We start from the raw sequence: 23,473 nt of genomic DNA on the forward strand, positions 1-23,473 counted from the left end.
AGGTTCTGAGAGCTGCAGAACAAGCCCACCTCTGGGCTGAACTGGTGTTCTTGTATGATAAGTATGAAGAATATGATAATGCCATAATCACAATGATGAATCACCCAACAGATGCTTGGAAAGAAGGCCAGTTCAAAGATATCATCACAAAGGTATTATTCAGCAAGAACTGTACCTCCTTTCACTCTGTGTACTTCAGTTCTTTATCCTTCACTAGTAGCCTCTTTGAATTTCGAAGTTCTTGATAGTACCGCACGATTTCAAAGCAAGTAAACTACAGTAACTAAAGAGATTTCTAGAGACAAGAATGAGTCTTGGGATGGGTGGCTGAGTTGTGCTGGAATATGTAACATTCTCTACAATTATGCTTCTGCTCTGAATGTGCATCCTTACTCATCTCTAGGTGGCCAATGTGGAACTGTATTACAAGGCAGTTCAGTTCTATTTGGAATTTAAACCTCTGTTACTCAATGATCTGCTGATGGTGTTGTCTCCTCGACTTGACCACACTCGTGCTGTCACCTTCTTCACAAAGGTAATTTTCCTACTGTTCAAATCAAAGACAAAGTTACACTTGGAAAAGTATTTAGCTTTAGTGGCACTTTAAAATACTTGGCTATGTCACTGTCTGTCAGGGAAGATGCTGGGAGACCTCTACAAAAAGTTAATCTTGACTTAAATTTATCTACCCAATTCCTTGAAGGTTAAACAGCTACCACTGGTTAAACCTTACCTGCGCTCTGTTCAAAATCACAACAACAAATCGGTGAATGAGTCCCTGAACAACCTTTTCATTATTGAAGAAGACTACCAGGTAAGTCTCATCTTGGAACAGGTGCCATCTTGCATGCTGTATATTCTGCATATAACAGAAGCAGTTATTCCTGAACTGCAAAGTTCTACTCAGGCTGGTTTCTATGACAGTATTAACCTAATGGTCTGTCTGTAACGTCTGGAAGCACAGGTTTCTCCCTCATTTTCAGTAGGTTTTACCTGCTTACTGAACTTGAATTCCTTAAGTAAATGTTCTTTGACACTTCAAACTGAACTAGAGGTGACTAGCCAAGGATTAAGTGGAGAACTGTTAGGAGCTTTCTGAGAGCTTTTTGGGCTCTGGAGATAGGCTGCCTGCTCTGAGTGTGATAAGATGAGTTCTTATTTAAAGCAAAAAGTGGATGCTAAGGAAAACTCACAGAAAGGGAAACAGTTACGATGTCTAGTTGTTCTACTGGTTTTGGTGAACAGCTGGCTGGTATTCAGAGGCTCTTAACCTCAGCAGTCAGTACTGGAAAACACGAACTGGAACATCCTAAACAACGTGTACCAAACACTGGCTTCTCAGAAATCTCTTCAGGTCTGGCTAGAATACTTTATCCTCCTAGAATCAGGAATACAGAATTAAGTTGTATGGACTAGTCGGGTTAAGGACAATAGAAAGGGTTTCTTCAAATACATAGCAAATAAAACTAATACAAGAGGCAATATAGGCCCACTGCTGAACGAGGTGGGTGCCCTGGAGACAGAGGATATAAAGAAGGCAAAGGTGCTGAATGCCTTCTTTGCCTCTGTCTTTACTCCTGCAGACTCTCCCCGGGGGCCCCAGATTCCTATTGCCCCAGAAGGAGTCAGGGCAAAGGAGGAGTTTGCTTTGGTAGATGAGGATTGGGTTAGGGATCAGCTATGCAATCTGGACATCTATAAATCGATGGGTCCGGATGGAATGCACCCATGGGTGCTGAGGGAGCTGGCGGAGGTCATTGCTAGGCCACTCTCCATCATCTTTGGTAAGTCATGGGAAACGGGAGAGGTGCCTGAGGATTGGAGGATGGCAAATGTCACACCAGTCTATAAGAAGGGCAAGAAGGAGGACCCAGGTAATTATAGACCAGTCAGCCTTACCTCCGTCCCTGGAAAGGTGATGGAACAACTTCTTCTTGACTCCATTTCTAGGCATATCGAGGATGAGGGGGTTATTAAGGACAGCCAGCATGGTTTTATGAGGGGGAAGTCATGTTTGACCAACCTTATAGCCTTCTATGAGGAAGTGACTAGGTGGAGGGATGATGGTAGAGCAGTAGATGTGGTTTTTCTTGATTTCAGTAAGGCATTTGATACTGTCTCCCACAGCATTCTCATAGATAAGCTAAGGAAGTGTGGGCTTGCCGATCAGGTAGTGAGGTGGATCAAGAACTGGTTGGAAGGAAGAAGGCAGAGAGTTGTGGTCAATGGTGCACAATCTAGCTGGAGGTCTGTGACTAGTGGAGTGCCTCAGGGGTCGGTGCTGGGACCAGTGCTGTTTAATATTTTCATCAACGACCTGGATGAGGGAATCGAGTGTGCTCTCAGCAAGTTCACTGATGACACTAAACTGGGAGGAGTGGCTGACACACCAGAAGGCTGTGCTGCCATTCAGCGAGACCTGGACAGGCTGGAGAGTTGGGCGGGCAGAAATTTGATGAAATTCAGCAAGGGCAAGTGTAGAGTCTTGCATCTGGGGAAGAACAACCCCATGTACCAGTACAGGCTGGGGACTGACCTGCTGGAATGTAGCGAAGGGGAAAGGGACCTGGGGGTCCTGGTGGATAGGAGGATGAACATGAGCCGACACTGTGCCCGTGTGGCCAAGAAGGCAAATGGCATCCTATGGTGCATTAGAAAGGGTGTGGTTAGTAGGTCAAGAGAGGTTCTCCTCCCCCTCTATTCTGCCTTGGTTAGGCCGCATCTGGAATATTGCATCCAGTTCTGGGCCCCTCAGTTCAGGAAGGACAGGGAACTGCTTGAAAGAGTCCAGCGCAGAGCCACAAAGATGATTAAGGGAGTGGAACACCTCCCGTATGAGGAGAGACTGAAGGAGCTGGGTCTCTTCAGCTTGGAGAAGAGGAGACTGAGGGGTGACCTCATCAGTGTTTACAAATATGTAACGGGTGGGTGTCATGATGATGGAGCTAGGCTTTTTTCAGTGATATCCAGTGATAGGACAAGGGGCAGGAGGTGTAAACTGGAGCATAGAAGGTTCCACGTTAACATCAGGAAGAACTTCTTTACTGGGAGAGTGACAGAGCACTGGAACAGGTTGCCCAGGGGGGTTGTGGAGTCTCTCACATTGGAGATATTCAAGGCCTGCCTGGACAAGTTCCTGTGTGATGTACTCTAGGTTACCCTGCTCTTGCAGAGGGGTTGGAGCAGATGATCTCTTGAGGTCCCTTCCAACCCTTGGGATTCTGTGATTCTGTGATTCTGTTTTTGTGGATGCAGTTGTGCATTTGAGGTGTGAATAACTTCTTTCTCTGCTTAGGCTCTTAGGACTTCTATAGATGCTTATGACAACTTTGACAACATTTCTCTTGCTCAACGTTTGGAGAAACATGAGCTAATAGAGTTCCGAAGGATTGCTGCTTATCTCTTCAAAGGAAACAATCGCTGGAAACAGAGTGTAGAGCTCTGTAAGAAAGACAGACTGTATAAGGTGAGGCCACCACAGAGGTCTGGTTTAGCATGCTTGGCTTGTTCGGAGGCCTGTGATTTTTTAGTAAAGCTGCATCTTCTTGGATGCCACTAGGTGGCTTCTATCTGGCAAATCTTCAGAACTGCGGTAGGTGGGCAGGTTTCTTGGAAACAAGTGGTAGTCTCTCTCCTCTCTGCTAATGTCAGTGATAGATTGCAGGTTAGTTAAATAGCACATCAGTATTGATACTGTGGTACTTGAGGCTAAACAGGCTCTCTCATGTTGTAGGATGCAATGCAGTATGCTTCAGAATCCAAAGATACTGAATTGGCAGAAGAGCTGTTGCAGTGGTTCTTGCAGGAGAACAAGAGAGAATGCTTTGGTGCTTGTCTCTTCACTTGCTATGATCTCCTAAGGCCAGATGTTGTCTTGGAAACAGCGTGGAGACACAACATCATGGACTTTGCCATGCCATACTTCATTCAGGTCATGAAGGAATACTTGACCAAGGTAAGAGTATGTGCTTCTCCAATGCTGAAAGCTTGTTAGTCACTGTGGCCTATGCCTTGAGACTGTCTGCTTGCTACTAACATTGATTTGGGCTTTGTCAAATGTCTGTCCATGTCCACCCTTATTTTTCAGTCCATCTGGGGAGAGACTTCGCCCTCTAGGAGACTGAAACACTTGCAGACTCCACCCTATCTACCAATTACAGAACTTACATCAGTAGTATTTGCCTGACCATGGGCAGTGTCTTAAAGTAGCTCCAGGATTTAGGCTTTTCATATTCTATGTCAGTCAGGAATCTTAGCTCTAACTAAATTCTAGACTGTATACTAAAAAAAGCTTTATAGCTAAATCTTGAGTTAACTTGGTCTGCTGTGCATTTAATTCTAAAATGTGGCTCTGATGCTTAGTGGCACTAATTACAACTTGGCTTCTGCTTAAAGCAGCTTAGGGTGGGGAAAGTACTTGGTAATGCTCTGACAGACTGAACCAGATACCAAGTGTTGCTAGCAATATTTGCCCAGCTGAAGCTTTTGGAATACATTCCTTAATGATTAGGACTCCTTCTGTGATAAGTAAAAGCTTAACTCAGGCTTGAGTCAGTGGAGACTAGAGTGCCTGTCTAGAAGATTTACCTGGCTGTTACTGCTGAAGGCAGGACTACTCTGTAATCCTACAGCTAATCTGCTATCCTTAAATGTTGTATTTTGGGAGAGGTGGGGAGCTATCTAAGCAGTAACATTGCTTGTCAGATATGCCTGACGTACCAAGCTAATACTAGGCTTCCCTTGAGAGTAGTAGTCTTGGGGTAGGATTATTAGCAGGTCATGAAATACTAATCTTTAAAGGATTAGTATATAACTGTAGTATAGCTAATGAAATCAATCAGTAAGATCTAGCAACAAGCAGAGCTGCCTTTCTAAAGCAGATACTTCTGGTGTATCTTTGGTTTTACTCACCTGTACCTTAATAATTTCTTCCCTGACGCTGTTGTTTCTACCTTTTATATGCTAAATATGGAATTTGATTTTTCTAAGCTGCACCTTCTGAATTCCTTTGCAGGTTGATGCAATAAAGGAAAAGGTGAAAGTTGATTCTTGTTTTCCATCTTTAAGTCTGGAGGACTAAGTCTAAGGATTCTGCATGAGTTTTTTTCTTTCCTATGTTTACTACACTGCTGCTACTGCTTTTTCCCCAAACAATATCACTAAAGCATATGCCAATTGTTTAACTCTAAAAGTAGCTAGTGCTGTAGGACAAAAGTAGATTCACTTGCTACTGATGAGCTAATAGAGCATCAGGAAGGGTGTACAGGTGATCGATTGGATCACAGTCAACTTGGTATCAAAGGGATACATAAGTGCTGTTATTGGACAATCAATCTGACTGGAAGAAATCATTAAGTCTTGCACCACTGTCTCTGAACCATAAATCAATATGGCATTTGCTAGTTTAAGGACTGTGATCCAGTTTCTGATCTCTGATTATTACTAATGTGTGCTGACAGTAGGCAGCATAGATACTAGCTGCTTCAGAAGAGACTTCTTCACTCTTCCTCACTCAGGTGTCCAGTTCTTCTGGTGCTAGTCTAATCCACATGGTGCTCTAGTTCACGTAGCAACTTAAAACTTCAGCTGTTAGACAAAGTCTATGGTTCTGTTCCCTGTAGTAAATTTCTTGTAGTTGTGCAAAGAAGACTGCTTTCCAAGCCCTTCAGCTTCACTAAACTTCTCTTGCTACCTCATTAAAAAAACACAAAACCAAACCAAACAAAAAGCTTATTGCTCTTGAGGCTTGCCTTCCACTGTGCAATTTTGCCCTTTCAAAGGACAAATCTTGTAGGTTTCTGTCCATCTGTTTCTGTACAAATACCAGTCTGATTCTCCTTAGACCAGAGGTCAGCCCTAGTGTTGAGTTTTCCATTAATGTGGTGGAGTAAAGGACGAGCAAACTGACCAATAGCTTGAAGATGGACTAAATGCAGACTCCTTTTTGGTGACAAGATGTCTGTAATTACACCACTGGAACTCAAGGCTAACCTGACTAAAATGCGTAGTGTAAGGTCCTTCAGCAGCTAGTAAGTGAGGCAGTAAAAAAGCGTGTGTGTGAAAAAAGGTAATTGAACTGCAGTGTTTGCATAGACTACGCATGTGTAGCAGTCATTGCAATTACATCCCACTATTCCTTAAGCTACAAGGCATTGCTGTGGGCTGCGTGTGGTTTTTTGGGGGGAGCCTGTATGGCAGTCATCTTCAGACCTCACTCTTGCTTCAGTACTTTTGCCTCTTTTTCATGCACACATAACACAATAACATTGAATGCATGTTACTTTTCCTCTGCAGCTTATTGCAGTCCCTGTGGAAAAGCCTTTAAAACACTCTTGCTACAAGTGTGTAGGGTACTGAACCTGGTGATGCTCAAGCAAGTGGTGTAAAAACCATCCTGCAAGCTGGTTTCAAACTTGCGCTTATTGTTGTCAGTATTTGTTTAGCTCTGAGGGGAGGCATCAAAACTGCATTTAATGTCCTGGGCTGGAGACTTTCCGAGTGTGTGTAAGCCAAATGCCTCTGCTTAGTGGCAAACTCTGCACATTTTCCTTGGATTTGCATCTCTAAACTTGTGCTTCTGTGTTCAGTGTGTTGCTATTTGACTTAAACACAGCGCAGTTCTCAGCATGGTGCCTGGAAATGAGTCTTGAAGCACTGGTAAACACTCCTGTGCACTTTGAGAGCAGCAAGCCAGATACTGGTGTGAGGCAACAAAAAGGCTTGTGAAAGCCCAGTCAATGAATGAACTTGTGAAGCTCAGGACTTATGCCACTTCCTGGATGTATGCCTCTAATTGAGGTTACAGATTAACAGGTTTTTGGAACACGTGTTGTAACTCACAAATAACCTGAAGAAAGCCATTACAGCTGCCTGCAAGTATCTGCTAATGTAGCAGTTAAGCTAAAAACTGTTCAACTCATGAATGCTAGCGTAGCTGAACAAGTAATGCTGACCCTGTGTAAGTGCAGGAAACCTGTCTTCAAACTCCTTTGTTAAGGAAATTAAGTGAGAGATTAATCTGGTTTGCAAGTCTTACTGTCTTAAAAAGTAATTGGCATGATTGTCTCTGACTTAATTCTAAATCTTATCTCTCACGTCAAATACCAGTTCTTGATTATTTTTGTTTGTGGTTTCAGTTTCAGGGCCTGCCTTACACTGTCGTAACGCTGAGTTATCTTGGATTTGTTTTAGTAGCAAGCAATATGTCATAAGTTTCTTCTCATGCCTTTCTTTAGGGGTGGGCTTAACAGCACAATGGCACTTGCTGTGCAGCAGAGGGAAGCTGGCGAGTCTTGTCACTGTGAATTAAGCTCAAACAAGTTGAGTATTTGTGGGTTTAGGCTGACTGCCACACAGTTTTAGAGTGGAAAAAAGCAAGTCTTATACACATGCATTCTCTGCATTTGAACTGAAATTGCATGAGTGAATGAGTTTGGAAACTGAAATCTTGAGGCTCAAGTGACATGTCGGATGCTATTGCAGTCTGCTGTACACAAATACCAACTTCGGATTCCTTTGCCTCAGTGTTATATTCAGGGAAACTCCTCCAGGTCTGGGCATTATCTTAGCAATTGTTCCAACACCAAAGGTCTCCAACTGACATTGTGCTAAAATCTGTGTCCAAAGGCTGTTGTTTTGAAGTAGTTGGAGCCACACTGACTGATGAGCTTACTGATGTCGCAGTAGCTCAAGTCCTTTCATTTAAGCTTCAACCTGGAGTGAGCTTTCAAAGTTCCACAAATCCCTCAATTAGGGGTTCAGGAAACAGACAATCTTGACTGCACCAGTACCAACATTGCTACTTGAATTGATCTTAACTTATAAATGGTCTCCTTTTCTTGATGGGTGTTAACATACCACTAAGGCTTTTCCACTTCTCTGCCATGAATAAGTACCTCTTCTTAGAAGAGTTTTTTTAATTGTTGGTTTCCATTCCAGGTGGATAAACTGGATGCCTCAGAGTCCTTGAGAAAGGAAGAGGAGCAAGCTACAGAAACACAACCTATTGTTTATGGTAATGCTTTAGTTCATGAGTTGTCAGTAGCGTGCTCTGCTTTAAAAACGCCACTTTTCTACTTACAGCTTTTCCAAGGGTATCCTTGGAAATGGGAATGTTCTTCGTGTGAAATAAAGTCTTAAAGAAACGTGTTCCAAAATACTGGATGAAGTACCACTCTAATCCAATTTTAGCAGCAGTGTATGAGCTGCAGGATTTAAGATTGTCCCACCTTATTAAAGAAATGCTTCCTAAAGGAAAGGAATGCGAAAGCTGTGTAATTCCAGACTTCTAGCAAGCGCATTATTTGAATGCTGCTCAACTTGCTTTGTCTGTCTTGGGTATTGCCTTTTGTATTGAGGTTAGCCCACTAATTCTGGTAAGAATATGAATTCTATCCCAGTAATAAAGGAGCCTTTGCTGTATCGCTGACAGATCTAGTCTCCACACCATGAAACGTGCAAGTGTGGAATATTAGCCATAAAGCCACAGGGTGTGATGTTACAAAACCTAGTTCTGAGTCCTAATGTGACAAGAGCCTTGGGTGACATGGTTTAGTGTGAGATGTCCCTACCCATGGCAGCGGGATTGGAACTGGATGATCTTAAGGTCCTTTCCACCCCTGACTATTCTATGATTCTATAAGTAATCCAATCAACAGTGTCTGTCAAAGCAAAAATCTTGCAGCAGTTGTCTGTGCACTCTTAATGTTCTTAAAATGTTTGGCTGCTGGGTACTGCAAGGCTGAACCAGGCTGGAGCTGTGTCCTGGCCACCCTATAATAACTGCAAGCTATTGGGCCGTCTTACTGAATTGTAAGTGTCTGACTATCAGCTGCTTATCAAAGTAGTGAATACTATTTATGAGAATGTTCTGGAAGGTGCCTGTGCTTTAGCACTGCAGGGGTCAAGCCTTTGCATCAGGTTCACTGTAGCATAGGGCTCTGGCCTTTAGCAAGGCAGAGTTACTAATGCAATTGGAGCAGGAAGTGCTATTTTAAGAGCCAGACTGACTCTGGGACTGGGTGAACTCACTGCTTAAGGAACAGGAAGCTGTTCCTTTCTCTCTCATCATCAGATGTCTTAAGAACTTAAACTACTTACCCCAGAATTCAAGAATCTGTGTCCAGGTACTTCACAGTGTGGTATTTCTAACCATAGAATCTGTCATCCTGAGGTTTTGTGGGGAAATGCCCATTCTGGCTTCTGAGGACCCCAAACCAGGTCAATAGGGACTTACTGTTAAGCATACAAATGTCTACAAGAAGGTTGCAGGCAATTCTCTCGGTACCAAGGAATAAAGATGAATCCATTCTGTCTTCCAGGTCAGCCACAGCTAATGTTGACAGCAGGACCCAGTGTTGCAGTTCCTCCACAAGCACCTTTTGGCTATGGCTACACTGCACCTCCATATGGGCAACCGCAGCCTGGCTTTGGGTACAGCATGTGAGATGCAGCACAAGTCAGTTTGGAGCTAGTGTATTTTCTTACTGAAACTTCCACCATCCCTCCCCGCTTTAACTCATAACAGGGAAAAGCAAGAGTTCTGCCTCGTGTTCTTGTAACCTTTACTTCATGAAGGACTGTTTTTTCTAGCGCAAACTATTTGAATCACTTATGTTAAATCTTTTTTCACATTCCATGTCATTTAGACTTTAAAAGGGGAATAGTTTAAACGACTTTGTTCAAGTGGGCTTTTGCAGGACTGCTTATTACCATTAAGTCTATTGTGAAGATTCTGATTTGCACTCTATAGTGTTACACTCTAATATTGAATCTTAAGTTCATTGTATGTGAGCAGCTTACAGTATGTACTGTCTATTCTAAACGCATTTAAGTATCACTGTATATTCGGAGAAAGCTAAAGCGAAGATTGTATTTGACTTTGCAAGACCGCTGACAAGAGACAACACTAATCAGCATATCCTACCTTGGTTGGATTGCATAGCTCTAAAAGAATTTAAAATGCGTACAGACAACCTTGCCTGACTTAAAATGAGTACAAGTTGGTTGGAGTTTTTTTTTTCTTAACCTATGCAGGTTTTTCCAGTTATGCATCTAGAAAATGCTAGTGTCTTTTTGCTCACTCCATATGTAACAGATGACCTTATGTTGTGCTGTATCCTGTGCTTTTGTGGGACATTCCATTCAGGAACAGAGCACCATGATTCCAATCTGTGTATTTACTAACCCTGCCCTGAGGTTTGTGTATGTTGGATATTGTGGTGTTTTAGATCACTGTTTTGAGTGTACAGAAGAGAGAATTCAAGCATATTGCTGTTCAGTTTTGTTTGTGCAATTTGAAATTACTCAGTTTAAAAATAAATTACTGGACTGTGGACATGCTGCATAGTGGTAGCTTCATTTTACTGTCTTCAAACAGGACCTTCAAACTCGAGCCAAGTATTACAGTGCTAGTACAGGACATGCAAGTGCATACATTCAAAGGTATGAGGGGCCATTAGAAGAGCAGCAATGGAGACCGGTAGTGGTGTCTTGCACTGAGGGGGTGATACAAGAAAATATGTAATGCTTTTTCTATAGAAAGATTATGCCAGAGAGAAGAAAATAGCACTTTTCAATAGTTGGCTGCATTGTGGCCAGCTACAGCATATTTGACCAGGTGATAGATTAGGATTGTAGTAGGGTATGTCAGTTAAATTGAGATCATTTTCTAGGTATGTAAGTTGCCTTAAACATGTTGAGCTTCAAATAAAATGGACTTAAATGTTTCTCAATGAATACTGTCATATTTGAGTGTAATGAGCCCTATTTGTGGTAGCTGTAGGCACTTCTGTCTCTTACCCAAGGAGCCATCCTATTCTCAGTGTCAGGTTCCAGCTCTGTAGCTGCATCCCCTTCCTGCTTCTTCCTGAGAAACCTGAAGTGAGGTTTTGGGGTCCTGTCAGTGCATCAGCAGTGTCATGGTGGGTGTTGGCACCTGGAGGCAACTCACCTGCCACAGGCTCTTAAGTGTGAGTAGGCTTTTGTTCAGTCTGGAGCAGAAATCTGCAGTCAGTATTCTCAGTCTTTGAGAAGTATTATGTCTAAATAGGAGGTGCAGAATATAAAACCTGTTCTGTTTGTTACACTTGCTTATGCTTGCATTTCAGCTCCCCTAGGTTTGTAAATTTGACTGATGGAGGCAAATCCTATTTTCTTCTACAACCTATTTCACAGGTACTCAACTGTAAGACATGGCTGAAAGGCTGTAAAAGTGCAGAATTCTCACAAAACATCTTTGTTCAAAAATGGTCTCAAAGTCCCCCTTATTACAAGTGCAGGGAACCTGCCTTTTACCATGTTTAAGCTACAGTGGAGCTGCAGAGGGGACTTGCAGAGCCATGATCAGTGTGCTCTGAATTCTGCCCAACATCAGCTCTGATGGCGTGCTTCCTTATACCCAGAACCTGTTAATGCCAAGTAAAATGTAATTTAATTTAGTCCCTGCAGGACAAGCTGTTTATATGAGCTTATTCAGCCTAGAACTTGGCTTAACTGCTTGCAGATTACTGCAAGTGCAGCAGCTGCACAGACAGATCCAGAAAGGAGCATGGCTTACAGCTGTTCCCCATGTAATGTGTGGGGTTTGTTCATCAAGGGGTTTGGAGGGAAATGCTGCTTGCTGCACTCTAGAAGGCTCCCTGTGGCTGGAGACATGTTCCTCTTTCGTAACTGTTGTGCTTCGTGGGTTATAAAGGGAGTCAGTTGTATTATTACACAAAATTAGGAGAAGGAAAAGAAAGGGGGGGTACAAAAAGGCGCTGAGGAGCAGCCGTCGACTTCCCCCGATGTTGCCACTTTAAGGAGGGGGTTAAGTAGTTTGAAGTTGTATCTTGTTATATGCACCATATAAGGGAGGGAGGCTGTGATGAGGCGTTTCTCGAAATCTCTGGAAGCTTCTCGACAATGACACCCCAGCACCAAAGGGAAGCAATGGGAAAGAGCCACGTCAGCATCCAAGTGAAAAGAAGCAGCGGGATTAGCTGAAGCCTTGAACCTATAAAGGACAGCCTCCCAAAGAGCCCGGGTGCGCGTCTCGGGCCGGGGGGGGGGGGGCTCCCCGGCCCTTTTTTTATCTGTTATCTCTTGCTCAATTTCATAGGCTCTCTCATTGATAACACCCAGACGTGATTACAGCCTGTTAAGGCCTGGGCTGCAAAGCCAGTTTAACTTGGCTACAAGCTATTGCATCAGTTACTCAATGAGTAACTGCACAGGAAGTTGGCTACATACCCCCAGTTGTACGGGTTAATTTTAACAGCTACAGCAACTCATCTTTTCAGAATTAAAAGAATTTCTCTTTAAAAATCCCTTCTGTTAAGGTAGAGAGGAGGAACCTGACATTTCTGCATATTGGACAAATTAAACTTCACTAAAGCTGCTCTTCAGCCGTTAACCCAGCATAAAATCTTCAATTGCATAAATCTTCAGTATACGGGGTTCCTGCTTACAGGCACCAAAAATGTTGCTGGCTTCCCTCAACCCCACTGAGCCCACCTTAAAATGAAGGAAAGAAAAGCTGGAGAAACAAATGTGAAATCTCTTACAGAAACTTTTATTTGAGAACATGAAACTGATGGGACCTATTGTGTACAACTTTAACAAAGTTGTGGAGTCTACTCCGCTATCAAACACGAGCAAAATTCCATAAACCTGGATTTTAGCCCTTCATACCACTACATAGCAATACATTCAGACTTGTTTGATCCCCAGCTTAAAAGAGTTTTAGGTGACCAGAAACTTTATCTATCACATCAGCTGGTCCCGGACCAATCCCAAGGACAGTCTGGGAGCCTGGAGCTATCTGAGTCCGACCCGCATCTTGGATTAAGCTCACAGTCAGTCCAAGGTGTTCTGCGTCAGCCTGGAGTTGGATCAGTGTCTCCTTATCTGGAGCTCTGAGGACCACTTTCGGTTGTCCGCAGTATTCCCACTGCTTCAGGAGCTTAGGGTTTCTTCTTTGCACTTGCCTGTAGGCAGACACAGCGGCATGGGAACACTGTGCTGCTACTTTACCCTTCCCCATCTTCAAATCGTTGCGGACAATCAGCACCATCTTGAACTCCCCGGACTCGCCCATGGCTTCGCAGCCCAGGCTGTTGCTGGCGGCCGCGCTGGCTCCCACCAAGGGCTGCCGGAGGAACCTCCCCCGAATGCCCCATCCCAGGCACACACCGCAGGCAACTCCTGCAATGACATTGAGGAAGCCGGACTGGAAGAGGGTATCCATGACGGGACTCGGAGACTGCCTGTGGAAAGAAGGGGAGAACAGAACTTGCGCGGCGGTGTCAGCGGCTGAGCGCTCACCGCGTGCGCGGAGACAAACGGTGCTCGTTAAAACGCGCGTTGGGGAAGTAGTTCAGAGATGCCTTCATGGGTACGTGGCCACAGCCACTCCCAGCGACAGCTCTTAACAGCAAACGGCACCCTGACTGTGCACGAACAACGTCCCGGGGACGGCTCGGGAAGCAGAACAAAGAAACAAACCCGCGAAATTCACACAAACGCTGAGAGAAGCGGTAAAGCGCGGAGGGTTTAAGTCAAAGCCCACGTTCACTTGAGGGCCCTGCGCGGGGTGCGGAGCGGAGCCGCATCCAGCTCGACCCCACCGAGGGCTGCGGCAGTGACGGTTGATTCGGAGAAACCGCGCACGGGGCGGCTGGAGCCTGCGGCAGGAGGGGTGGAGGCCGAGCGCGGGCCGGGCCGGGCCGGGCCGGGGCGGAGGCCGAGCGCGGGCCGGGCCGGGCCGGGGCGGGGCGGAGGCCGAGCGCGGGCCGGGCTGCGCCGGGCCCTGTGGCCCCCCAGGGGCCCGCTCCCAACGCTCACCTGCCGCACGCACAGCAGGCGGTTGTCGCCCGCAGATGACGCTGACGAAGACGTGCCTGGCCCGGAGAGGGAGGAGTAAGGGCGTGAGACGCGCCGGAAGTGGCGAACCGGGGGTTAGGCGGTAAGGGGCGGGCTTGTCCCCGCCCACACTTCCTCGTTAGTCCGGGCCCAGCGGGAGCCGCCGGCTCGGAGCGCGGTGAGTGAGTGCGGCGGGGCGGGCCGGGCCGGGGCTGACACAGCGGGCGGGGGGGTTGGCCAGGCCGCCGTCCCCTCGGCAGCACCCTTGGGGCTTCCCTCATGCTGCCCCTTTAGCTCCAGCCGCGGGCCGCTCCCCTGACGGCCACCCGGGCCCAGGGTCGCGCTTTCTTTCCCCCTCATCTCTGTCTCCGCTGTGACAGCGCGCTCTGGGCCGGGCGTCCCGGTCCCGGAGCTGCTTTCAGGGGGCGGCGGCGGCGACGTCCCGGGCACGGTGACCTGGGGTGGCGGGAGAGGCCCAGGCATGAGAGCTGGGGGGAGCCGCGGGTGCGGCAGCCGGGAGGTGGCCGCTGGCTGAGCGCTGGGGCGGGGGGAAGCCGCCTCAGGCCCCTGAAGTGTGGGAGGAAGCTCGTCGCTGCTGCCGTTCAGGGCGATAGTTCCGCTGCTGATAATTCATCCCCCGGCCCACCGGAGACCTGCTGTGCTCGGGGCGTTCCACCTGGGGCTGGACAAAGCCCGGTGACTGCATGGTGAAAGCGCCTGCTACCAAAACTACTATTGTATCACTGGTTACTGGTTAACCACGATACCGGACTGCAAAATTATAGCTCTTTCTAATCTACAAAATCACACTATTGATTTATAAACCTCTTAAACATAATCATTCCTACCATTTTATATGATTATTTATCTTAAAAACTTCACTCTTTTCTAACACGGTGACTGCATGGTGAATGCGCCCTGCTGTGGCCCAGGGGACGATGCCTGATGACACAGTGAGAAACTCATCCTTCTGACTGCGGAGTCGGGCACTGGCGGTCTTTGTGTGCTTTTTCAGTAGAAATATCTTGTGTTTCTCTGGCTGAACCGATGGCTGCATCTTCTGCATCGTGTTCCTATAGACTGCTGTTGCTTTCTGTCGATTTAGGCCCAAATCCATGAGGACTCTTGATGTCTCATTCCTGTTGACCAAAGTTAAGGACCTGGATGTGTTTGTCTGGTTCTTAATTCTTCGGCCAATGTCATCTGGTGGTTGCAGAAGATAATAAAGCAGTGATATTCCCATTTTGTTCTAGTTTTGACCTATGTTTGGCAAGTCATTTAGATGACCTGAGAGAAGGGCTAACAAGTTTGTTTGATGGTGGCTCTTTATTTACAAAGTGCTGTGAATCCAGGTTATCTGCTTTGACCTGCATATACTTCCTCAGGGTTCTCTCCTGTCCTTGTGTTCTCTGGCATGTGCTTGCCAACAGGTGGGTGTCCTGGTTTAATCAATATTAATAATACGGATTGAGCACTCTGAGGTGGAGGAATACTACTCATTTATGCCTTGAAGCATATGTGTTCTGTTTGAGCAGTGGCTTTTGGTGCTGTTTTACTGCTAGGACTTAGCTCTTCTGAGGTTGTTCCACCCTGGTTCCTGCCAGATAGGTTGACTGGGGGTTCTCATGTTTTATACCATCTTACCTTATGATGGCATTGGCAAGCTCTTCTTAGTGCATTAGTTTGCCTATCAAAATGGCCTTCAGTATGTCTGTTCCCTTTCTTTCAATCCGTTATTTCTGCAGCATGGGTGGACTTGTCTTTATTCCTTACCTGGTCATAAGTGACAGCTGTAGTGATGGCTTCATCCCCTGTTTTCAGATGAGAGGTTGGAAAAACAGGTTTCCAGTCAGTTGAGGGGAGGTGAGCACTACTTACTAATTTGGGGTAAGCTTCTTGTCCTACTTAACAGCTGAAATCCATGGTACTTGTAGTTTCTGTGGGTAAGGGTAGTAGGAGACCCAGTAACTTTTAAGTGGACAGTAGTAATGAGGAAAGTGAGTATGGAAGCAAGCCTCTTAACTTGAATGTCTGTACTGTTCCCACCCTAAAACTTTTTTTCCTGTGTGTTGTGGTTTAACCCCACCCAGACAGCTTGTTCACCCACTCCCCCCCCTTCTTGCCCTCCCCCTACTCGTGGAGGGACGGGGAGGAGAATCAGAAAAAAATGCAACTCCCATGGGTTGAGATAAGAACAGTTTAGTAACTAAGGTACAACACAAATCACTGCTGCTGCCACCAATAATAGTAATGATAAAGAAAATAACAAGGGAAGAGAATACAACACCTCAGCACCAGCCAACCGATAACTAGCCCCCCCAGCCCGACCAAGCACCGACCGATGCCTCCTCCAACCCTGCAGTCCCAGCCCTTCCGGGTAACTCCCAGTTACCTCCTGGGCATGACGTGCTGTGCTATGGAATACCTCTTTGGTCAGTTTGGGTCAGGTGTCCTGTCTCTGCTTCCTACTGGCTTCCCTTCCTCCCTGGCAGAGCATGAGGCTCACAAAGTCCTTGGCCAAACCAAAACATCGTTGTTTTTTTTTTTCAGCTCTGTTCCCAGCCCAAAAATCAAAACACAGCACTGCACCAGCTACCACGAAAGAGAAAAATGACTGCTACTGCTAAACCCAGGACACTGTGCTTGTCTTTAAACATCTTTTGAATGTCAGAAGTGTTTAGAATCATAGAATATTAAGGGTTGGAAAGGACCTTAAGATTTCCACTTCCAACCTCCCACTAAACCATGTCACCCAAGGCTCTGTCCAGCCTGGCCTTGAACACTGCCAGGGATGGAGCATTCACAACCTCCCTGGGCAACCCATTCCAGTGCCTCACCACTCTAACAGGAAAGAATTTCCTCCTTATGTCCAATCTAAACTTCCCCTGTTTAAGTTTGAACCCATTACCCCTTGTCCTGTCACTACAGTCCCTAATGAATAGTCCCTCCCCAGCATCATTATAAGCCTCTTTCAGATACTGGAAGGCTGCTATGAGGTCTGTTTCTGACTACATTTTGTGACTAGTTCTCCTTAGAATGGTCTGTGTAAATAGTGCATATTTTGAGATCTTATTTCTTAACAAATCTTGATTTTAAAACAGAAAACTTACTGATGTATAGTAAGAGTAGGCCAGTTTTTCTGGTATAATGGTGATGGGAAACATACTACTACCTGCAGAGTAGAACTTTAACTTCTGGTACTTGTGGAGAAGTGTGAGCTGGATGGACTTTGCTATTCCATAAGAGCAAAGGGCACAGCCTTGAAGCTGTTCCAACACTGAGCTTTTTGTATTCCTATGGCTGGTTGCAGCTGTAGTCATGGGGCAGGACCTTGCTGGTTTTGAGGCTGCACTGTCCACATGGATCCAGGAAACAGGAATATGTTGTTTTCAGGCAGGCACTTGCTTAGTCTATTTCAGACTTCTTAGAAGAACTGTCTACTCTCCTACAAGGCTCAGAATTAGCCTCAGCATATGTGTGGTGAATTTGAATCTGTATTCACATTTGAATGGCCAAGGCAGCCATAGCGTAACCTGAATTGGTTCCAGTTAGAGACTGGTACCATCTAGGAAAAGTACAGGTCATTGTCTCAGGAGCATGTTTCAGCTAGTTTTCTGTGGGGTCTGGCAGTGACTTCTATTCATTCCCTTTCATCTGTGCTGTATTTCCTCTTCCAGAAGAAGCAGTCTGGGTAGAACAGCTGGGCAGGTTCAGACATCTTTTTGTGGGGATGCTGTCTCCCAGCACTTACAAGATAGTATAAAAGGCAGAGTTCTTGCCAAATCTGCACTGCACAAGCTGCTGGAGGATCCAGCTGGTGATGCTTAAGGCTGGGTTTATACTCTTACATTTCTAACTCTTCATTCTTTCCCGGGCAAATTTTAGCAAGGCTTTTTTGTGCAGGGTGTGTTATCTTGTCACAATAATTGTGACCTTTATTTCCTATGTGCCTTTTGGAAGCTTAGGGGGTTGATGGCAGCGTTTGACTACCACCTGAATGTAGAATGTGGTCTGAGGGCTGCGAGACAAACATCTTGGAAGGTAGTATGAGCATGGATTTGTGTATAGCCCTCTGGAACTAAGGATGTGAAAGATACTTGTCTGTTTAGTCACCTGAATATTAAGTTACGGTCTTTTTTGATGGGGCTGTGTGGTTTCTCTCTCCAAAGCCTTTCTCTCTGCTCATATCAGACCTTTCAAATCATCAGTTTTGGTGGAAGGGCTGCCTGCGCATACATGTCATGCCTTCCCCAAGAGGTACCTTATCATAGCACTGATCAGTGCTGTGGTAGTTCTTGTCCCTGACTCCCTGTTTGAGAGAGGACCTGAAGTACAGTGTACTGTAATGGTGTCTCATTCAAAATCTAGATATGGTGGAGCTGGGCACTTGGGAAAGTGAAGTTAGCATGGCAGCACAGCAGTGATTCTGAGGAGGTGCCCTGTGGTGGTCATGGGTCACCCCTTCAGCAACGTATTTCACCCTTGCTGCTACCTTTCGAGTGCTTTTCTCAGGGGCTAGTTGAGCAGCAGCAGAGCAGTCTTTTTCTGTCAGCTGCAACCTGCACCCTAGGCTTGCTGCTTCCTGCCAGTGTAAAGAGCACAGGACTGATCTGTGAGCTGTTTATAGCATGGGATGCTACACTGATAATATTCACATTCCTGGTTATTTCCATTTCCTTTTATTTTATTTATTTATTTTTAAAGTTTCATCAAGAGATAACTGCAGAGACCCAAACAATATGAATTTTATCTTTCCTACCATCTTCTGTGCCTTTTCATCTATAATACTGTGTGATGGTTCTACTGTATTAGTATAGTACCCAATTCTACTGCTGTACGCTACATAGGCAACCATCAATATTCATGATTCACCTGAGAAAGTCCACGAAAGAGAGCAGCTTAATAACAAGTGGCCTTAAACAGCAGGGACAGATTTCTTAGTAACCTCAAAAGAAAATGCGTGGCACCCCTGAAACTTGCGTTGTAACAATATTAAATCATTCTTTCCTAAAACGTCTCCCAAAGTTTTTTTTGAAAACTGGAAATATTAACTCCAAATTGTCAGATAACGTTTGAGCTGGTATTTGGCTAAGAATTGGAAAATAGGTCTGGTGTAGAGAGGCATAACCCACAAAATGGAAACTTGTCTTTAACTGAATTACTTTTCCTTTGAGAGATTAAACTATTTTAGTTAGAAAAATATTTTTAGTATGGGAATAAATGCACTGATATCAAAGTCACCCATTATAGTGAGCTCTGTGGAGATTTGAATGTCTTTCTGATGTGTCCTAATTTATTTTAATTGAAAGCTTCCCATGAGTGTTAAGGACTGGAAAAAATCAAGCAGTTACATTTTCTGTTTCCTGCCATTTTTAGGAAAGTTATTAACCTCCAAGTTAGGGACTGTGTTAGTTTTATATCACATGATGAACAGTATTATCTTACTCTGTAGGGACAGAAGGTTTGGAGGAGTAGTCGCTTTGGTCTTGAATGTCTACAGAGCTGAGGACGTAGTTGTCTGTTCTGCTGGCTTCAAATATAGAAGTAGTGAAGAGTGACATAGTTGTACGGAACTGAAAGGGTATGTAATGTTTCACAAGACTGATCTCATCCTTTACCTGAATGTCTTCCTGTGCCAGGCAGCCTTTGACTTTGGAAGGGGAATGTTCTCTGAAGTCTTACTTTGCCAAGAAACTGCTAACTTAGTCCCTTTGAAAACTGTTGCCTGAGCAGAGCATTTGATGACTGAAACCAAACTGTATTAGAGATGTGTATCGCTGTCTAGTTTAGTGCAATTATGTACCCACCTGGGAAGGTCTGTTTTTTTTTATTCTTTTGTTCTCTTTATTGTAATTGAAAAACATAGAATTGATTCTATGAAGAACAGTGATGTAGATAAGGAAGAAGGGAATGATTATCAGAAAGGCTGGGGAGAAAGAAGCAGCAAGGATTGGAGCATTTGGCTTAAAATGCAAGAAATGACAAAATGGTGTGTTGCTAAGGTGGCTGGGAGAAAACATCAGCAAAATGGTCTGAGTATAAATCCGGTTCTAGCAGCTGTGTGACAAGTAACTTTGATGGAGATGGGAGTCAGAATCCTAGGGTCTCCAAGTCAGAAGTGGTAAGCGATTCAAACAGTGCCTGGGAAGGCATTGAGATCATTAAAATAGTTTAACAGCTTCCTTGTTCCAGCACATTGGAAAGGAGTCCTGAAAAAATCCTTAGTATAGAACATGAGTCCATGTTTGGCTCCTCTGGGTGAGAGCACAAGCACCCAACTGCCTTCTCTTAAGCTTTTCCATAAGTGCACCCAACATTTGGGTGCTCCAGCAGGCTCCCCAGAGCTTAAGCAAATAAGAGGCTTTTGTCCTTTTCTCTGATTACAGAGTATAGAGATTGCAGTGCCTAAGTTTGGTACGTTCTCATGCTCTGATGGCTTGTTTTGTGTTGTCTCATTTATGCTGTGAAGTGCCAGTCACAGTTGGCATAAGTCTTTTTTGTTAACCAAGTTACATTTTTGACTAGTGATAATTGTCTTTTTATACTTAATGTTATGGTTTGCACTAAAGCTGAATAGTGCATTGTGGGCTATTTGTTCAGCCCTACAAAGAAGTTCTTGTGTGAGCACAGCTCTAACAAGTGATCTAAGCAACCCTCATGCAAAAACTGCTCTAAGTTGTTGTTTGGGTTTGTTGGGGTTTTGTTTTCTCTTTTAAATAGTTTGGGTTTATGTTTATTAAACATTTATATTATCCTACTCCATGTATTAAGCGAATTTATTTTTAGATATGGGCTCTGTATTTTTCAGCATTCATAAGAAGTGAAGTTCTGTTTAGCAAATAGAATTTAATTTCCTGTGGTGAGCTATCATGGGTTTGGTATAGACTTGAGAATGTGGACTCAGTTTATGAATGATAACTCCATTTTGGGTCAGACTCCCACTCCCATTTATCTCTATCAGAAGACATTAGTGCAGGACTAATGATTCAAATAGGCATCAAACAGAACAGTAGATTGAGATTGAGAGCCGAGCTTTCTGGATGTGCATCCTCCAGTTCCCTATTCTAAGATGCTTTAATCAGACTTTGATAAACAAAGGAGTTTTCTCTGAAACTAGTAAGAATGGCTTCTTAATTGCAGTCCATTTAGACTTGTCATGTGATAAGTATCAAATATCCTAGTCATCTTTATATCTAAGTACAAGTTTTTAGAGCTTTTCTGCAGAATGGTTGAACTTCAAGACCTCCTTGACAACTGTTCACTCTGCACAAGTGTGCAAAGGGGTTATGTGTCTACTTTGCTGTCAGTGTTGACTTGTGTACTTGAGGTGGAGTTATGCAAAGCTAATCCCAGATTAATGCCTTTCTAAGCAGGCAAGCAGGCAGGATAAAACTGGCTCTATTAGTTCAGCTTGTGAGAGCTGTAATATGTATGTAACAGTGCACCTGAGATCCCTAGAGATTGATGATTTTTATGTGCCAGTAAGATGTTTAATGGATTTCTGTGGAATTCAGTTCATGGAGAGGAAGTGTTGTGCACAGCCCAGATTTTAGCATCAAACAGGGAGAGCAGTTTGTATTAGTAAATCAACTTTCTGTAAATGTAATTAAGATGAAAGCAGAGACCAAACCAATTGAGACTTCAATTTTGAAGGCTGGATTTGCACAAGAAAAGAAGACGGATTTCAAAATGAGGAACATGTGGCTTCCACTTAAGTTCTTGGTTTTTTTTAACGTTTGTTATGTTTAAACAAAATGTGACTGAAGTTCCCTAAACCAGAACTTTTTATTTTAAGGGTGGATGTGTGCAGAACAGCTCTGATGGCTTTTGCTTCTTAAGCAGCTTTCTGTGAACATCAGGCTTTCTAACCGTGGATGCCAAAGCTAAATATTTCCCCTCTGCAATTAGTTTTATGTGTGTATGCAATATACAGATGTGTGTGTATAGCTTATATTTTATGTATATAAATATGTATTTTTATATACATAAAAATAAGCCCACATAAGTGCAGTCAGTAAAAGCAGTCTACCATTTACAGGGACTTCCTGTCCTAATGAAATAAGTAGATGGCTAAACATTTGATCCTGGTATCACCGTAGCAACTGGCTGGTTATCCTCCACTCAGTACTGCTGTGACTCTGCTGACTTCCAGAGTGTCAGACTGCTATAAAACTGATCTGAGGAGGAGAGGTTCACCTTTCTCTAGCGTTTGAATAGCAGTTCACAGCAAAGCTTGGGTTGCAAATGACTGCAGGGTGATGCTGTAAAGCCTCCTACTGCAGTGGGTCAGTCCTCTGTTGTCCTTGGCTGACCATGGAGCCTTTCAGCATTTTTCAGAAGCAAACTTTTGCAAGGCTGTTCTGTTAGTTTTCTTGGTGGTTTGGATATTTTGGGGCCCAGGTTTCAATGACTAAAAATGGTAACCTGCAAGAAGTTAGTTTCTGCTAGCTTGTTTAAGTAGACAGATTTCTATTGCTGCACATTTCATTTCAGGAAGGTGCTGGAGGAAGGACTACTGTTGAGTTTAAGTAATAAATAATAATCACATTCTATCTAGCAATTTTGTCTGTATTACAAGTAATACACAAGGCTTGTACCTGTTCAGAAGAACATCTGTCTAAAACTGACGTGTGTAACCCTGGCAGTATTAAGCAAATACAGTATCTGAAATATTTTAACATTTTATTAAAACAAAATTGACAGCATTATTGCAGTCTGAGTCAAAGAGTTGATCTCACCCCTGTTTACTGAGCCCAAGCTGCTGCATGGTTCTTAAGCCTGACATAAATCAAAGGGGAGGTATTTTTCCTCTAAAACTTTAATTTCCTCCACTAGACAGTTTTATATAACCTGTCATTTTAATACTACGCTGCTTTTCTTTCCAACAAAAGCAGCATGTCAAAAGCTGTAAATCATGTTTGCTTACAGGGAGAAATGCAATGCAAATAAGATGCTTTAGCTCTGTGGGACTCTTTTCCAAAATAGAAATCCAGAAACTGTTTTAAGATTCAAAAGGGGGTTTTTAAAGCAAGGGGTCTGACTGGCTACTTTCTTTGTGTTTGATTGCATAAGAATTGTCAGCTGTTCAGGTTTTGTTTGGTTTTTAAGGAGTAAAAAAACTCTTGCAACATGCCAGTTTATGCTGGCTTCCAATTATTGCACTATTTACTCTCCTGGATAAGGAATACCACAGCTGTTCTTTGGGGCTTTTTAAGGTTGATCTAACCATAGGCTGAACTAGCAGACAGAATGTATGCTTTTCCAAACAGCTTTCCATCAGAGAGCTCTCATCTACTGAAGGGTTTAGCTTTTCTGGTTTAGAGATACAAGACTGTGCAAATCATGAGATGCAGTTCTGTATCTTAGTTACCATATTGAGGGCCAGTTTTTTACACTGTGAGGTTTTTGAGGTCTGTTTGCATACTACCTATCTGGAAGCTTAGTGTAAGTATAGATACTTTCTAACATGAGAATCAAAACTTAAGTGCCTCTCTGTTAGTATTGAACTGAGGTTTGTGCAAAGCTCTGCTGCTGCTGGAGCCCAAACAGTGAGCTGAATAGTAGAAGGGGCTGTTTAACAAGCTTTTGTTCAGCTGTTAAAATCAAGGGAGTTTTGTCATTTAAGTGAAAA

At 44.1% G+C, this 23,473-nt stretch overlaps 3 protein-coding genes across 5 annotated transcripts in view; 2 read left to right on the top strand and 1 right to left on the bottom strand.

Moving 5' to 3' along the window:
• Positions 1–10,727, top strand: part of CLTC (clathrin heavy chain) — a 35,363-nt gene extending 24,636 nt beyond the window's left edge. The window contains exons 26-33 of one of the 2 annotated variants that reach the window (XM_061368307.1): positions 3–152; positions 404–535; positions 704–814; positions 3,296–3,466; positions 3,734–3,955; positions 5,015–5,035; positions 7,939–8,014; positions 9,321–10,727. In XM_061368307.1, the coding sequence (XP_061224291.1) occupies positions 3–152; positions 404–535; positions 704–814; positions 3,296–3,466; positions 3,734–3,955; positions 5,015–5,035; positions 7,939–8,014; positions 9,321–9,445 (1,008 nt within the window). In that variant the 3' untranslated portion in view covers positions 9,446–10,727. The remainder of the gene's footprint in view (positions 1–2; positions 153–403; positions 536–703; positions 815–3,295; positions 3,467–3,733; positions 3,956–5,014; positions 5,036–7,938; positions 8,015–9,320) is intronic. The other variant, XM_061368318.1, reaches the window with a different exon arrangement.
• Positions 10,728–12,635: 1,908 nt separating this feature from the next.
• Positions 12,636–13,244, bottom strand: PTRH2 (peptidyl-tRNA hydrolase 2). The gene has a single exon (XM_061368177.1). The coding sequence runs from the start codon at positions 13,226–13,228 to the stop codon at positions 12,713–12,715; it is 516 nt and encodes a 171-aa protein (XP_061224161.1). The 5' UTR covers positions 13,229–13,244; the 3' UTR covers positions 12,636–12,712.
• Positions 13,245–13,960: 716 nt separating this feature from the next.
• The window catches only part of VMP1 (vacuole membrane protein 1), a 67,738-nt gene continuing 58,225 nt past the window's right edge, over positions 13,961–23,473 (top strand). The window contains exons 1-2 of one of the 2 annotated variants that reach the window (XM_061368473.1): positions 13,961–14,020; positions 19,295–19,423. The gene's annotated coding sequence lies outside the window, so the exon portion shown is untranslated. The remainder of the gene's footprint in view (positions 14,021–19,294; positions 19,424–23,473) is intronic. The other variant, XM_061368463.1, reaches the window with a different exon arrangement.

Source organism: Neopsephotus bourkii, unplaced genomic scaffold, assembly GCF_033783945.1.
Source record: "Neopsephotus bourkii isolate Nb327-2 ecotype Australia unplaced genomic scaffold, CSIRO-AGI_Nbou_v1 NB_140, whole genome shotgun sequence".
NCBI lineage: Eukaryota > Metazoa > Chordata > Aves > Psittaciformes > Psittacidae > Neopsephotus > Neopsephotus bourkii.

Bases quoted from the DNA above. Each gene is read 5' to 3' on its own strand.
- PTRH2 (XM_061368177.1), bottom strand. From the start codon at position 13,228: ATGGATACCCTCTTCCAGTCCGGCTTCCTCAATGTCATTGCAGGAGTT.